The sequence below is a fragment of the Diadema setosum genome, chromosome 2 (genome assembly GCF_964275005.1).
Source record: "Diadema setosum chromosome 2, eeDiaSeto1, whole genome shotgun sequence".
NCBI lineage: Eukaryota > Metazoa > Echinodermata > Echinoidea > Diadematoida > Diadematidae > Diadema > Diadema setosum.
Window position 1 is genome coordinate 41,826,718 of NC_092686.1, and position 16,642 is coordinate 41,843,359.

Genomic DNA, 16,642 nt, shown 5'->3' on the forward strand with positions numbered 1-16,642 from the left:
CTCAGTAGTATCCAACCATCAACAGAATGTCGGTATCAGTAGCTACGTCTTGGTGCTGTCCTTTCTCTTATTTCTGTCTCGCCTTTGTATTATTTCGGTTCAGCCATTTCCTTGTTGCAGGTTTGCATTTTCTCGCTCTCGAACTCCAGTGTTGATACTTTTGATACTCAGTATTGTACCCGAAAGCCTGACAAACCACATATCTTTCAATTTCCGGACCAGTATATACAAGGTAATTTGAGTCCATATTTGACCAGTAATTTGTGTATAGTAGTCTTGTAATTACTTGCTTTAAATATTCGGTAATCAATCATATTCTCCAAATGACAGGTCAAACAGATCATTTAGATAAAATATCCTTCACTGTTGTTGTTAAAAAAAAATGGAGCACATTACTAACAAAATGAAAAAATAAAAGAAGTAATACTATTCTAGTGCGGTGAATTCGTATTGACTGCTCAACAGATACGCGAAGCAAAAACAATTTCTTATACACGGCTCCCTCTTTCGACCAATATGCTTTAATTTGGCATATTGAGGAAGCACATTCAAGCAATTTATTTACTAGTACTTCTGTGAACCAGTTAAAAGAAGCAGTAGAAAATTAGTATTGCACCAAACATCTCGATCAAGTCCAATCAATGATGCAGTATGAGGCATTTTTTTTTTTCGTTGTAAACTCAACGGTTCGGCTCACTTAAGTGTCCCCTATTGCAACATCTTTAAAAAATAATATATAAAAAAAAAACTCCACTACGAAGTATGCCACAGTTTACCAAACAGAAATTAAATGAAAAAAGAACGGAAGATAATGCGATGAAAGAGAAGTAGGTTTGATGAACCTACTGTCTTAGCATCTCTTTATGTTCAATACATTATTGTACTGATTTCGTACATTATTTGTATATCTAAACATTTCATTGTATCCTCAATTTGTTGGAGATGAAATAAACAACTTGAACTAGAACGGAAGAATGAGGGGTCAAAAACATTAACGAGAATATTCAGCTAACATAAAATAATAATAGTTTTCAGTTTAAATCATTGGGCCAGAGTGGAAAAATCAGAAAACAATTCAGCTTTCTCTCGTTTAGCGCCAATGTCATGTTTTATGCTTGAAACAGCATCTTTACTCAAGATATTTATTCAACTCTGGGATATACCTCGTGCTGTTGCTTCACGCTTCCACTGTATACACAAATAGGAAAAAAAAATGACTACCAGCCCCATAGCGTTGTCATGGCTACCATGTACACCTCACTCGCGAAAATTCGGCTCCTGATTGGCTATGAGCTTCTTGATACTCTCGAAGTGGTTGATGGCGTTGTAAGGATAGCAGTCGTGTTCCGAGACGAACTTCACTACCGATGGAGGTGCGGAGCGAGTTTTGGCTCCCGCGGAACGAGCCAGAATCTGCATAACACACAGAAATATTTCACTTCCGTTACCTCAGCACCCATTACAATACATCGTTACTGTAAGTTTTTCGATTATTGTTTTAAAAAATAATTAAAAATAGCGGGATGTCGATTGCGATGCAAATATCGAGATGTTCACACGGGCACTACCGCTGTTTCCAGGAGGCTCAAAGCGGAGACTGAAAATATATTTGAGAGTCTGTCTTCTTGCCCACCGAGTAACAACAGCCTCAGCACAACCTTTGCAAAAGCCAAATAATGTATTTCATGCGAGACGTCAACAAGACGCCCTCCTCTGCCATTCGAGATTCTCATGATTCTTAGCCTATGAGGGTTACTCCAGGGAACATTCAATCAATTTCTGACGTATGATTTTTCTGTATTATGTTACGTACGATGAGGTGTGAAGAAATGTAAACTATAGATTTCCAGGAAACACATTTTCCATAATCATCTCATCATCTTTAACTAACCTGAACTTTCGCCGCTCTTTCAAGATAGTATAGTGCGTCGAACGCATCGCAGACTCTACGCCCTACGGTCAGCACTCCATGCTGACCCATGATCAGAACATCTTTATCCCCCAGTGCCTTCCCCAGTCTTTCTCCCTCGTCCATGGCGTAGGCGAGCGTCTCGTACACCCAGTCGTAGGCGATCTTTCCGGCGAACCTCATACTGTTCTGACACATCGTTTCGTCAAACGGAGCCGGTTCGTCCAGGCAAGCTGTAAATATTCATGATAATCGATGTGAACAAATTGCCAGATATGATTCCATTGACAAGTAACTGAGATTAACGTTCTGCTTTTAAGAAGCAATACAAGTGACATTAGTACCATTTCTTTGAGTCATAGCTTAAACAGTAATTTTTCATTTCATCATCATACATATTGTGTTTCCTGGGGCCTATCTTATAAAGACTTGTGATAGAAATCAATCACAAGTTTTGTGTATGCTGCAATGCAAGTTGCGATTGATTTGGGGACTTGTGATTGATTTGAAGGCTTCATAAGACGGGGCCCTGATGTCTATGCAAGCGCGCCGGAACACTGGTTGGGGGGGGGGGGGGGCAAAATCTCAACGGGGGCACATGTAGGCCCTATGTGACGATGTGAGATCCTCGGCGAGGGAGCGAAGCGGGGGGAGGGTGTGGAAGGGGGAATAACACCTCCCCCTCCCTCCCCCCCCCCCGACCTTGTAAAACAGAGTACCAAAGTCGCGTTTGTAGAGCATTTAGAAGCAAATTTCTAAGGAATTACACATAGTGAAAAAAAAAAAGTCAGTGCGAAGGACTATGATTATTACATGCGGGGTACATTAATGTGACGGTGTGAGATTCCTGGTGAGGGAGCGAAGCGACCGAGTCGGGGGAGGGTGCCCCCTCCCACGGTAGGGACTTTTTGTAAAAACAGAGTGCAAAAGTCGCGTTTATAGAGCACTTAAAAGCAAATTTCTAGGGAGTTAACATATGAAAAAATCAGTTGGAAGGACTATGATCATAACATACGGGGGGGGGGGGGATACATTATGACGGTGTGAGATCTTCGGCGAGGGAGCAAAGCAACCGAGCGGGGGAGGGTGTGGGAGGGGGGATACCCCTCCCCCTCCCACGGGATAGGGACTTTTTGAAAAACAGAGTATAAAAGTCGCGTTTATAGAGCATTTAAAAGCAAATTTCTAGGGAATTAAACATAGGGAAAAAAATAAGTGAGAAGGACTATGATTACTGAATATAACACACGGGCGTACACTATGTGACGGTGTGAGATCCTCAGCGAGGGAGCGAAGCAACCGAGCGGGGGAGGGTATGGGAGCGGGATACCCCCTCCCACGGTAGGGACTTTTTGTAAAAACAGAGTATAAAAGTCGCGTTTATAGAGCATTTTAACGTAAATTTGTAGGGAATTAAACAAAATAAAAAATCCCTGCGAAGGACTATGATCAGAACTTATGTTTCAGCGGGCACACTCGAGGACGCGAGGCTACCATGTACACACTAAATTTACTCATAAGTGAATATTTAGTGTATAGATAATGATGTATATTGTTAGTGTATTATAATTTTCGCCCCGTTCAGGGGCGAAACTTTCGCATTTTCAGTTATGAAATTGACAACTTTTAGACAAGAAAAATGCCTTTATTGTTCATTTTGGTCTTTAAATAATTGATCAATAATTTGTCACAGGGGGGCACTTTGGGGGCACTTTGGGGGGCAAAAACTCGTTTTGCCCCTCTCCCCCCGCTTCCGGCGCCCTTGTTCAATTCTCAACGTCTAAACGCACAATATTCACTTTATCGCATAGCTCCGAAATCCATTGTGCGTGACTCCGGCAGAACCCCCCCCCCCCCCCCCAACATATAGGAGTCCTACACTAGACAAATAACAGACTGTTTCATACTGACTGAATTGAATCTGTTACTGTTCTAAACCAATACTCAAGCCATATGCATAGCAGTGAAAAAGCCAGATAAGATCCCTACGTCGCATTTGTCAGAGCAAAATTGGCCTTTCACATCGTGAACAGTTTCCTTTGTGAGATCGATAACATCAATGTATAGTGACTTGAATAATTCCAGTATACTTTCTCTATGGAACACCTGTGTTCCTGTCATCACGATAATTATGTTCGGAGATAAATCTCACCAAATTTTAAGCCGACATAATTTTCAAATTAAAAAAGACCTCGCAAAATCAATGATCGAAATCGAAGTTTCAGGACAGTCTGAACTTTATCATCATTTCTCGAATCGGATTAAAATGTTTGGTATCATTTTCTGAGTATTGCTAGTCACCTGTTCTGTGATGAACTTGGAGGTCACTGTATGTTGTCTGTTTACTTATGTAGTATACAAATGTACTTTGCCCTGAGAGTTTCTTGTTAAAACTATGGGCAGAAATGACTCCAAAAGAACTATTCACTTCGGGGCTGCGCCCCTCAGTGAATAGTTCTTTGGAGCCATCGAGGCCTATAGTTTGAACAAGAAACTCGAAATTAGGCAAAGTATATTTGTCTTTATATTTTGGATCAAAAATTTAAACAAAAGAAGGGGAAATAGGGGGAAATGCAAAGCGAGAAGACGTAAGGTGGATGCGATGTTGTGAAAGGATCCTACATTGACCATAAAAAGCATGTAGCAGCGCACAATAGCCGGGTTCACACGTACAAATTAGCGGGATGATGATCGCGCTCCATATCTCGAGATTTTTTGCAACCGTTCACACGCTGTTGTTGACCGTTCACACGCTGTTGTTGTGTTGCGCCAAAGAGATAAGGACCTCTTCGCAGAGGCCTCGCTGTTGTGATGTGCGCATTGCATGATGGGATATAAAACTCGAGATTCTAAACCCGACCGTTCACACGTACTGGCGCGGGGCAAATTATCCCGCTAATTGAGGAATTAGCGCAAGATTTCTTGGGATTAGCATCGCGATGCTTATCGCGCTAATTTTCGGGGTTTTTTTTTCTGTCCACACGTGCAAAAATACTCGAGATACCGATCGCGATGCAAATCTCGAGATTTGTATCCCGCTAATTGGTGTACGTGCGAACCCCCCTAAAGTGATGTTTCTTAAAAATGTTGAGGAAATGCGCAATGTCAGAATTGTTTTTATGACGTCGCAATTGTTTTGTTAGAAATGGATACATTTCACAGAGTGACGGTACGAGCAGTGCGCAATGTCAAAATTGCTTTGTGACCTCACAATTGTTTTAATAGAAATTGTTACATTTTACAGAGTGACGGGTACAAAGCTGCGCACAATTTCAGAATTGCTTTGTAACATCATTTTGCAAATAGTATACTATATGCAAAATGTCGTCATAGAAGTGACGTCATTTTGCAGATAGTACTTTATGGAGTGTCAACTTTCTGACATAGCTGAAAATACCTATAATCGTGAAGCTCGTTCAACCAATCATCACAGGATAAATTTCTAATCCAAAATATAATATCAACTATATGTGGTTTAATATCATCTTCATTATGCATGTGATGCAATGTCGTCTCACCTAGGGCGAGCACATATGGTTGATGTGTGTGCATGACAGCAGTGGTTCCATCCATCTCGTACCTCATCCTATGTATGGGAACGTGGATACAGACAGCGGTCTGTAGGGCCACTCCCTCGCCCTCCACTTTCTCGCCCGTTTCAAAGTCGACACCGACTAGAGACGATGCCGTCACCTAAAATACAAAGTGGCCAAAAGGAAAAATAACTTCAGCGTTGTTTACCATGGCAACGTATATATACATTATGCATTTAGCGGTGAAATGTGAGTCGCTGGGCTTCTTCGATTGCTGCGAACTGAGGAACATCGTTACTTGTCAAAGAAAAAACAACAACAACCAACTAAAAAAACAAACGTGTACACTCACAAAATGAAAACAAAAGAATGATGTGAAGAAAGAAATCTTTTTGAGTGGTAGATTATCATGTTCTATTTTGCCATACACCACTGCCCACATTATAATGGTACTATTTTAAGGTAAATATCCTGCTTATCCGACAGTTTTTTTTGTTTTGTTTTTTTGTAACTACTGTATGCAGTGCAACTGGTGTCTTTGGTAACAATACAATTAGCACTGGTTAGAGAAGAGTGATGATAATAAAGTATGATATTTTCATAGTGGAGCCATTGCATTGCTATAAATGATCAGTATTAGTGCAGCCCGTGGTCAGGTAAAGAGGAAAAAACTCCTTAAAAATCGAAAAGACATTAAAAAAAAATAGCTAGAACGATGCCCCTAAAGTTTAGAAATATATAACCATCATCAAAGGCAAAAGAGAACAAATGAATAAAAATGACATAAATCGACCTGTCCCAATGTTAGAGAAATTGCCAGAAAGGGTTTGACTTGACAACCATTTTTATTTCGAAAATGTTTATATAAAAAACAAGCAAATTGAGCACAAAATAGCTCTCTCCTGCATTTCATCTGCATGGTTGTCACCTTTGCAGACATACGCGGGAAAAGAATAAAAGAAAAAAAAAATGAATCGGACTCGAGGAACAAAAAAAAAAGCACCCCAAAATGAAACAAAGCAAAAAAAAAAACAAAAAAACACAACACAACAACAACAATAACAACAACAACAACAACAAAAGACAACAGCAACAACTATGTAACAAACCAACAATCAGTTAATGTAGACAGGTCTATATACATAAGGCATGAGAAGTGTCCTTTTCTCGGTCCTAACCTGTCGCCACTGTAAGCCATATGGGACTACCAGCATCACGTCCCCTTCACGGTCCCTGGCTGGCGCCCTCATCGTCAAGTGGTTGCACACGCCCTCACCAAGTCCATGCAGATCGACTGCGCGGTAGGCTGCGGCCAACTCGACCCGTGCCTCGTAGTTTGCTTTCTGTCGACAAGCTTGATCCAGGGGCGAGCTGATGAGGAGGGGAACGTGTGGTAATATTTGATAATTGGTTATGATTTCGACGCCCCTCTCACATGATTTATTAGTCTGTGACCAGTTTGCGACAGCATGCAACATTTTTATTTGTTTGCTTTTGTTTTTGTTTTTTTCCCGGGTTGTTGCACTATCGAATGCTCGGTGTCTTACGAGCACTCGCAGTGGTTGCAGATGGTCGCACGAACCTGCAGTGGTCGTGGCTGGTTGCATCTGACCTTGAAACATACTCATCCTATGAGATTAATTCACTCGCATAAGGTCGTTTCAGTTGTGCGATTATTGTACGAGTGTTGCACATCGTTGCACGATTTGGAGCAATCTGAGTCTAACGGCTCGACAGTCGCATTGGGTTGGCAGTAGTTCGTGCAAGTAACTCTCTCGTGCGCAAGCGACCTGCAGAGACCATTCTCACGAGTGGCAGTGCTATCGTGCTATTATAGACCATAGAGACTGTTTCACGACCGACTGCAGCACATCTTGTATTGCCGTTGGCCGACTGTATGAGACTGCATACGACTACTCTTCGGGATTTATACAGGGACACTTTGTAGATGAGCTTCAGAACGTTCTTAGCCTTTAAAGGGGAAATCCAGTCCAAATGTAAGCTAGTCTGATAAAAAAAGAGTAACATCTTGCAAGTTCAATGGTAAAAATTTGATTGAAATCAGACGAAAAATAAGGAAGTTAGGACATTAATTTTTGAAGTTTTGCTCATTTCTGCAAAAGGGTTCTTGTACAGTGGACATGAATATGCAAGTGAGTGAGCTAACCATGTCATAACCTCACAATTTTCCATTGATCGTGTACAAACATAATGATAATTCAATGTTTCTGTCATTGAAGTCTGAAACATAATGTTAATCCTGGTTGAATATAACTTCAGAAAAGTGATCAGTTAGATATACTATAGGATTTGAGCCTCGGGCATAATTGCGTTTGAATGAAAAACTCCGGGAAATTTCAAAATTTTATGTACAAACTATATGACAAGTTGTGAGGGAATGACACGCTCTTTTTGCCATTTTTTTTTTTTTTGCATATTCATATTGACTGTTCGAGAACTGTTTCCTGAAAATTAGCAAAACTTCAAAATTGCATAACTTCCATATTTTTCATCCGATTCGATCAAAATCATACCGTTGAAGTCGTAATATTCTACTCTTTCTTATCAGATTAACTTATATTTGGACTGGGATGCTCTACAAGACTACAACGTAATAAGAGAAAGAAGCGGTGCCCAGCTGGCAGCACGCACTGTCTTAGTCGTGCCAGACAAAAGGGTTTACAACAGCTTGTTCTCTGATGATCACTTGTTCCTCTGTAGCATCAGGGTTCTCAATGAGAACTTCTCATCTATCAACTTACTCTTCTTCCTAACTTTCTTCTTTGGAATTTTGATTACTAGTATAATGAAGTCCAACTTGACTGTGACTACAAGTCAATATTGTTAGGGGGAGGGGTTACCCCACCCCACTCTCTCGACCACTCGCATCAGTCTCATTCAAAAGCACGAGCGATCGCATGGTCTAACGTCCACTCGCACAGTCATGTAATCGGTCGTGCAACTATAATGTGATTAGCACCAAGCAACTCGCAGTCACTGATATTTGTGAAAAACTCGCATGTGAACGCACGACCACTCTGACGAATGCGAACAAAATAATGCGACATATTGAGCGACGAATGTTTGCGAGCGTAGCGAATTCTAGGGAATTTTAAGTTTCGTCAGGGTTCGTTAACAGTTGCAATCAAATTCGTAACTGCAATCAAATTCGCAAACAGTTTTCATTGTCGTGAAAACTGTTGGCGAATTTGATTGCAACTACAGTGTATTAACGAATCCTGAAATTCCCTAGAATTTGCTATGTTCGCAAACATTCGCCGGTCGGTGAGATACCCCATTTACTCGTGCAACGATCTCTTTACTTGTTGTTCGACAGCTGTGGCATTTGTGACTGCCCGTCTGCGACCTGATGAGGTTAATCGCGCTTGAAGCCTGTTGCAGCCTGTCCGGAAGTCCGGAAGACCAAATAGTCGCAAACGGTCGCAGACAGACTGTGTAAGGGGCTTAAGAAAAGAGGATTAATTGTATCGATTAATTCGAACACCTGATAGAATCAGCATGCATGATGTCTGACATTCAAATAGTGGATAAAGATATTAAATACATCTTTTGCTTTTTATTCAAAGACGTTGAGTTCAGATTCCATATCAGCTGCGAGGATGCGGATATTCATATTCCACATTGAGAGCGGACAAGTATCCATGACTCTGAGGGAAGATCCCTAAACTCTTCATAATTATCCTGCATGACAAGAGAAAATAAAAGCCTCCCTGATTTAGAAATAAATCACTCTTACCCATGAGGCCCAAGCAAAATACAAACATTTCCTTGATTTTGATGTGAGTTTGCAGCCCTGCACATTCCAATAGTGTCAGCAAAGTGAACATTTCTTGCAAAACTTCATGTGGAACCCAATATTAGATCCTGAGCTTAGATTGAAAGAAGACACTATGTTATCTGGCAGCCCGTTCTTGCCACTGATACCTTTAAATTTAAGATTTTGGTGGCAAGAAAAAATATAAAGAAAAGAAATGAATCTTTCATGATCTATAATCTCAGGTGTCCGATCGAGCGACCAAAAGAAAACGCTATGAAATTCGGTAGCCCGACATAAATTTTGAGTTGTCCGGGCCCCCAGGTCACCGCTAATGTCGATAATATAATTATGAAGCAAACCTTACCTGTTCTGTTTTGTAGATGTAGCCGTTGATAGCCATCTTTGTAACAAAGTAGGAGCTGCTCTGCTATGACGGCCGGTGAAGCTTTAGTATGTTTTAAAGAAACATGCGTGACAGACAAACAATAAAAGAACACCATCGTTCAGTGATAAAACACGACATTATGCTATACTTTGTGTGTTGAACAAAGACTCAGACAATAAATAGGCCAATATCTATAACTGGATAAGACTATAAAAAGCACCGAATTATGACATTGTATTTCAAGAATGCCTGTCTGCTGACATGGCCTATACCTTTTAAAACAAAGACTCATCCTGACAAGCATGTAGCTCTCTAGACAGAAAAAAAAAAAATTGTCAATTTGGACGAGTTTCATTATTAAAAAAATATTTTGACGACTCTTCTCATAAAACAGTGGATTGCGTGAAGCTCGCCGTATCGGCCCTAATATGGTCCTAATAATCCCTTAAGATATAAACTGATCTTCCGGCCAAACTATATGAGTTCTCCCGAGGCTTGCCCGACATAACAACAACTAATACAGGCAAAGGGCATTCCAAATATTGACATTATTTATTTTATACAGGAGGATGGAATACGTTTCATCAGCTACTGAGTAATCTAGGTCCATGCAGAGGAAAAATATCCATAGGTTTCAATACACTATAGTCCAGTAACACTGGCCTTTAGGTCCGCGCAGGTATATATTCGACAGGACTTCGAGTTAAATGTATACACCGGATGATATGGATGCACGGACACAATGTTGACAATAATAGTATACCAAAGTAGCCTTCACGCTGTGAGCCCCAATACCGATGACCCATGACTTTGTACGCTCTTAAGATTGCAACCCTACTCTTATAGTGTATTCTATAATTGACTGGTCAATCTATTAAATTTGGTTACCGACATACCCCTTGGAACAGGCTCCTCTGAAGAGCAGAGAGGCTATGCTTTTAACAGTGCTGGCTGCCATTTTGTTATCAGCTGTACGTCGGCTGGATGTGGTGACAACACACAGTGCCTACATAGCTTGCAGAACACTCATAGTCTCGCTTCCAGCGCTTTGATTATTTGAAACTTAAAACTACAATAGTTTTTTGTCTGTCTCTTCGGAATTTTCATCTTTGAGGAAAACTTTGTATAAAAGATAGGATTTGTCATCATGGACGCCGTCACATGCAAGAAAATAAGCGGATGGAACAGCAAATACTTCAGACAGCTTGTTCAAATGGGGCTGAAAAGTTAGCATGCAGGGGTAAAGATATCGCATTACCTGCATGGTTGAACTTCCCCCCTGTCTGTCTCAACATCTCAACACAATGGTGTCCAAAGTTCAAGGGGGCGTGTTGTCTCACATTCTAGTAAACCTGGCTATGGAATTGATTTAAAAGTGTGTCCCCTTGTCATGTTTGTGTTTGTGTTTGTGTATGTGTGTGTGTGCGTGTGTGCTTCCCAAAACTTTATTTCCTATACTTCCGGCGTTTCTGAAACCTCTAGTTTGCTTTTACTCCGTTTATTTCTGCTAAACATAACATGAAGTGAAACTATACTGTAATTAAGCATCCGAGAAGCCGGTCATTTTGATGTCGCAAATTATATGATGTGTGCATGCATGAAGAGCAAAGAAAAAGTGCGATATGAGGGTCAATTACAGATCTCTGATGGTATCCCTTATCCATACGAAATACATTCTCGCATTCCGTTGCATTCAGGCCTCACACGCGTAAAATTTACGTAAAATTAATGTGCCAGCTCAAGTCCCATCACTTTGTCGTTACAAAGAAACTGAAATAAATGAAGAAAACGCATGGTATAAAGTCATACCAGCTTGGTAAAAACTAATTAGCTGTGGATGATTAGGGTGAATCTCTCTTCAAAATTGGCCTCATTTGGAGGCTGGATCCGCATTTTTAGTCTTAATTCAGAATGTCTTGTATTTGTTCCAACGTAGCTCAAGAACACACGTGCAATTTTTTGAGAAGTGAAATCACAGTCTTCCTTTGGGAAGGAAATCTGAGCGGATTTTGAGCAGAGCTCCCTTTTAAACATTAGGCCATGGCTCGTCAGTGGGTGTCTGCAGTGACATCTTCACATTGTATATGCTATAGGTGTTAGAAAAATCCCACTTTTGATCCTTCATACATGTAGTTCAAAAATTATGCTACTATGTCATTGACATGAATTATAGCTGAGTAGTGTATGTACAGTTTAGTTGGAGGTGATTTGAATTTTAAAGCATAAATCATTTTCATTAAATCCATGATTCATTTTAAAGTTAAGTTCCAGATTTTGATCCAATTTGAACCCTGTGTACAAAATTGAACATTACATAGGAACCAATGACGTACATGTGAGTGTGTGCTTACAATGCCCCTAAACCTGTAAACAATATATGTATACCACGAATACCTCCTTTTCAGAGCTCTGTTCTGGTCTCTTGCTCCAAGGTACACTATTAAAATCAATGCTCTATTGATAATTCATAATGGATTGCCCTTATAACTGCTAGTCTGAATTCATAGTGAAGGGTAGATTCAAGATTCAAATTTATTTAATTTCCATCAAATAAACAGAGAAATTATATGCAATGTATAAGCAGAACATATTTGTAAAAATTGAAGAAAAAAAAAACAACACCCGCGAATTAACAAAAGTACATGTGAAATGAGTAACAAATGAAGAAAACACAATTGTATTTTTAAAAATATATAACCCGCGGTCACAATAAAGTTACAGAGAATTGTCTTTCATGTACATATATTCTGACACATTTTCTTGTCATGACCAACTTTATATCACATTTTGTATCTTGCTTGTATGTATTTTTTTTCTTTTTTTGTTAAGTACATGTACAGATGTGAAGTGAAATATGAAAATAAACGTGCTGGACTGTTCACTGTGTCTCGAGTAAAGGCCCTGTCACACCCTTCCGGGTAAGCTACGCGTGCTTGTTGCGAATAGGGATTTTCCAGCACGCAGGAGAAAAGAATGTTGGCGAATTCCATACTTGCGTCTTACTGCTAGACGCGTGCTATTTACCTGCTACTTGGGTGTATTCCGTGTGACCTGCTTGAGAGCTTTGAAACCGATCTTCAGCTGATTTTCAGCTACGAGTGACATACGGGGACTGCGAAGTACCTGCGTTACAGCTGCGAAGTACCTACGTGGGACTTGCCTGCTAAAGGCCTCCTATTGGTGTCGGTGTTCTGAGCTACATCTGCGGGCAAACCCCGCGACTCACTCGGAACGAGTTTTGAGCATGCTCATGGCCTTGTCACATCGTGTCTGGGGAAGTCTTGCGGGTTGACTTATGGGGAAAAATTTTTGCTACCCGGACCTCCCAGCAGTTGGTCCGCACCTGACATTATACCTAGCGCGTATCTCGCCCGTAGTTGCCCGAAGGTGCGCACGCAAGTTCGATTTACCCGCAGCCAAGTTTTGAGCATGACCAAAACTTTTTCTGGGTGAGTCGCGGGGATTGCCCACAGAGGTCCACGCAGAACGCCAGTAGGAGGCCCTTAGCGGCACCTCGCAGGCAACTCCAACGCAGGTACTTCGCAGCCCCCGTATGCGGCCAAGATAATGATATTCTGTGGGACTTCTGCCGTTCCTTCAGAGGGATTCCTTCACCGAGTTGTCAGCCCTCATCACTCGTCACCCATGTGCCTGACACGCAGGTCACATGTAAGAAGAACGTAAGTAGCCCGGCTCCAACAAAAAATAATCCATTGTCCTGCGTGCTGGAAAATCCCCACAAGCAACAATACTGCCTAGCTTGCCCGGAAAGGTGTGACATGCAGGGCCTAAACTTGGCTGCGGGTAAATAGGACTTGCTTGCGCAACTCCGAGTAACTACGGGTAAGATACGTGCTAGGTACTGTCATGTGCGGATCATCTGCGGGGACCTTCGGGTTGCAGAAATTGTTCTTCGCAAGTCGCAAGCAAGGCCCTGTCACACCTTTCTGGGTAAGCTACGGGCTTGTTGCGAGATATTCCATGGGGTGTTTCATAAAGCTGTTCGTAAAGTTACGAACGACTTGCGAGCAACTGGTGATCAGTTCTTGTACTGAATTATGTATAGCACATCAGAACTGGTCACCAGTCGCTCGTAAGTTGTTTGTAACTTTACATGAACAGCTTTATAAAACAGGGCCCAGGGCTCTGTTTTATGAAGAGTTAAAATTGATTATATTTCAACTTTAAGTCCATGGCAGCCTGTGTGGTAAGGAAATTTAAAGTCGATTTTATCTTTTGACAAAACGGGGCCCAGGTCGCAGGAGAATTTCCCTTGGGCGGACAAGGATGTTTTCAAGTTCCGTACTTGCGTCTTCCTGCTGGACGCGTGCTACTTACCTGCAACTTACGTGTATTCTGTGTGACCTGCGTGAGAGCTTCGAAACAGATCCGTTTTCAGTTACGAGCGATATACGGGGACTGCGAAGTACCTGCGTGGGAGTTGCCTGCGAGGTGCTACTGGTGTTCTGCGTGTACCTCCGTGGGCAAACCCCCTTTCTGTGGAAGACTTGCGGGTTGACTTGCGGGGAAAAAATTTGCTACCCGGACCTCCACGCAGTTGGCACGCGCACCTGACATTACCCAGCGCGTATCTCGCCCGTAGTTGCCCGGAGGTGCGCACGCAAGTCCGATTTACCCGCAGCCAAGTATTGAGCATGGCCAAAACTTTTTCCTGGTGAGTCGCGGGGCTTGCCTGCAGAGGTCCACGCAGAACGCAAGTAGGAGGCCCGAGGCCCGCAAATCACAGACAGTTGGCCCGCTTGAAGTAGGTAAGTTGCCCGTGGATCCATGCTTATTGGCCGGAAGCGTGTGTCATCTGCGGGCATTCTACGGGCATAATACGGGTATTTTACTGGCAAGGAACGGTGTCGGCACTGCCAATATCCGTGTAGCTGATCAGTTCTGCGGGAGTGGAGCGAGCTACAGAAGCAAATTGCGTGCATGCTGAGGGTCAGTTACTGTCTTCCTATTGGGATTCATTCACCGAGTTTTCAGCCCTCACTCATACCCCCACCTATGAGCCTGACAGCCTGACACAGGTCACACAGAATACACGTAAGTAGAAGGCAAGTACCACGGGTCCATCAAGTAAGACGCATGCGAAACTCGCCCAAATCCTTGTCCACCTGCAAAAATTGTCCAGCGTGCTGGAAAATCCCCACAAGCAACAAGCCCGCCTAGCTTGCCCGGAAAGGTGTGACAGGGCCTAAATTTGGCTGCGGGTGAATAGGACTTGTGTGCGGAAATCCGGGTGACTACGAGTGAGATACGTGCTAGGTACTGTCATGTGTGGGTCATCTGCGGGGACCCCCGGGTAGTAATAATTGTTCTTCCCAAGTCTCACGCAAGGCTTGCCCGGAAAGGTGTGACCGGGCCTTAAAGGGGACGTCCAGTTTTGGTTGGCGACGGCACATCAGAATTATTATTATTATTATTATTTTTTTAGCAAGATAATGAGAAACCACTTATGAAACATGAAAGACCATTGAATTTTATGGGGAATTCAGTAATTCTAGGCCAGTAACTAGTATTTTTATGAGGGGTTCAGAATTAGAAAAAGTGGACCACTTCCGGGTTTAATCAGCTAACAAGCAAAAATCGTTTCTCGTGCATGCCACTTCCGGGTTTCATCGGCTGACAAGCAAACACACAAACCCACAAGCCCCTTTTCATTTTTTTTTCCAAACAATTTTAATTTGTTCTTGAAAGAGTTCAAAGTTTGAGCTGTTGATATTGCATATAAAATGAAAACACGCGAAGAAGGTAAGCACATGTTTTCGTGTGCTTGCATACACTACATCTCAGGATGAATAAAGACTAGCTGTGATAGTGGAATTTCTTATGAATATGTAATCAGGTAATAGAGCATTCAAACCGTGGCTATCGTTCAGGACCATTGTCTGGGTGTTAAAGGGATGGTACAGTATTGGTGGAGATGAGAATTGGGCTTTTAACTTTTTGCGAGATACCAAGACTGAAACACTTATGGTATAGTAGAGAGCATACCATTTTAAGAGGAATTCAAAGTTTATTTGATGAAAATCAGGTTTGGAATGACTGAAACATCCAAAAACAAAGTAAAACAAAGCGATCGTAATAAAGTGTGGGTCCCACACTTTATTACAATCGCTCTTTTTTGGATATCTCAGCCATTTCAAAGCCAATTTTCATCAAATAAACGTTGAATTCCTCATATAATTACATGCTCTTTCATATTTCATAAGAGGTTTCTCATTATCTCACCAAAAATGTTAGAAATCTGAAATTAGGTCTTAACCAAAACTATACGACCCCTTTAACCACACACTCCCATACACACCAATTGACCCCTGGAAAGTTCAAGTTTTGTACAGAGGGTTGAAAATCGAGCAAAACCTGAACCCTAACAAAATAAATCTTGACTTTAATGAAACTGATTTATTCTTTCATTTTTTAATTACCTCCAACAATGCACTATTTAACTCATAAAAGTGTTATCGGATATATAGTATTTGAACTATTAAGGGTCAAAAGTGGGAAATGCATTTTTTGTATAAACACCTACAGTGTAGTACAATCACATGTATAGCTGGCTATAAGGGTGTCTTTAACCTTGATTATGTATGCTGCGGAAGGCATTCATATTTTACAAAAACTGTTGATTTCATCAAGACTAATGAAAAATCCTCCAAATAATGAACTTATAGGCCCGAATTCACGAAGGTGGTACAAATGAAACCATGGTTTAAACCATGGACAAAATCTATGGAGCGCCAAGTGTCGCATGGAATATTTCGTTACGAAATCAGTCATTTCGTCAATGAAATGATGATTTTGTAACGAAATGACAACGTTTGGTAACCAAATGAACACTTTGTCCACGAAATGATAATTTCGTTAACGAAACGGTCATTTTGTCGACGAAATGACCAATTTCGTAACGAAATATTCCGTGCGACACTTGGCACTCCACAGCTTTTGTCCATGGTTTAAACCATGGTTTCATTTGTACCACCTTCGTGAATTCGGGCCATAGGGCCTCTAACTTACCCGATATA

The 16,642-nt window shown here is 41.5% G+C and overlaps 1 protein-coding gene across 1 annotated transcript; it reads right to left on the bottom strand.

Moving 5' to 3' along the window:
• Positions 1-1,213: 1,213 nt before the first annotated feature.
• Positions 1,214-10,563, bottom strand: LOC140245116 (putative aldolase class 2 protein PA3430). The gene is made up of 6 exons (XM_072324717.1): positions 10,502-10,563; positions 9,585-9,665; positions 6,621-6,813; positions 5,428-5,602; positions 1,892-2,142; positions 1,214-1,413 (listed from the first exon to the last, which is right to left on the bottom strand). The coding sequence occupies exons 1-6, from the start codon at positions 10,561-10,563 to the stop codon at positions 1,258-1,260; spliced, it is 918 nt and encodes a 305-aa protein (XP_072180818.1). The 3' UTR covers positions 1,214-1,257.
• Positions 10,564-16,642: the final 6,079 nt, after the last annotated feature.

What these genes read in the sequence shown, in the direction of transcription:
- LOC140245116 (XM_072324717.1), bottom strand. Translation starts at nt 10,563, where the DNA reads ATGGCAGCCAGCACTGTTAAAAGCATAGCCTCTCTGCTCTTCAGAGGA. An exon ending in ACATCTACAAAACAGAACAG is followed by an intron (nt 6,814 to 9,584) that starts GTAAGGTTTGCT and finishes CCTCCTCATCAG; the next exon opens with CTCGCCCCTGGATCAAGCTT. An exon ending in ACCATATGTGCTCGCCCTAG is followed by an intron (nt 2,143 to 5,427) that starts GTGAGACGACAT and finishes GAATATTTACAG; the next exon opens with CTTGCCTGGACGAACCGGCT.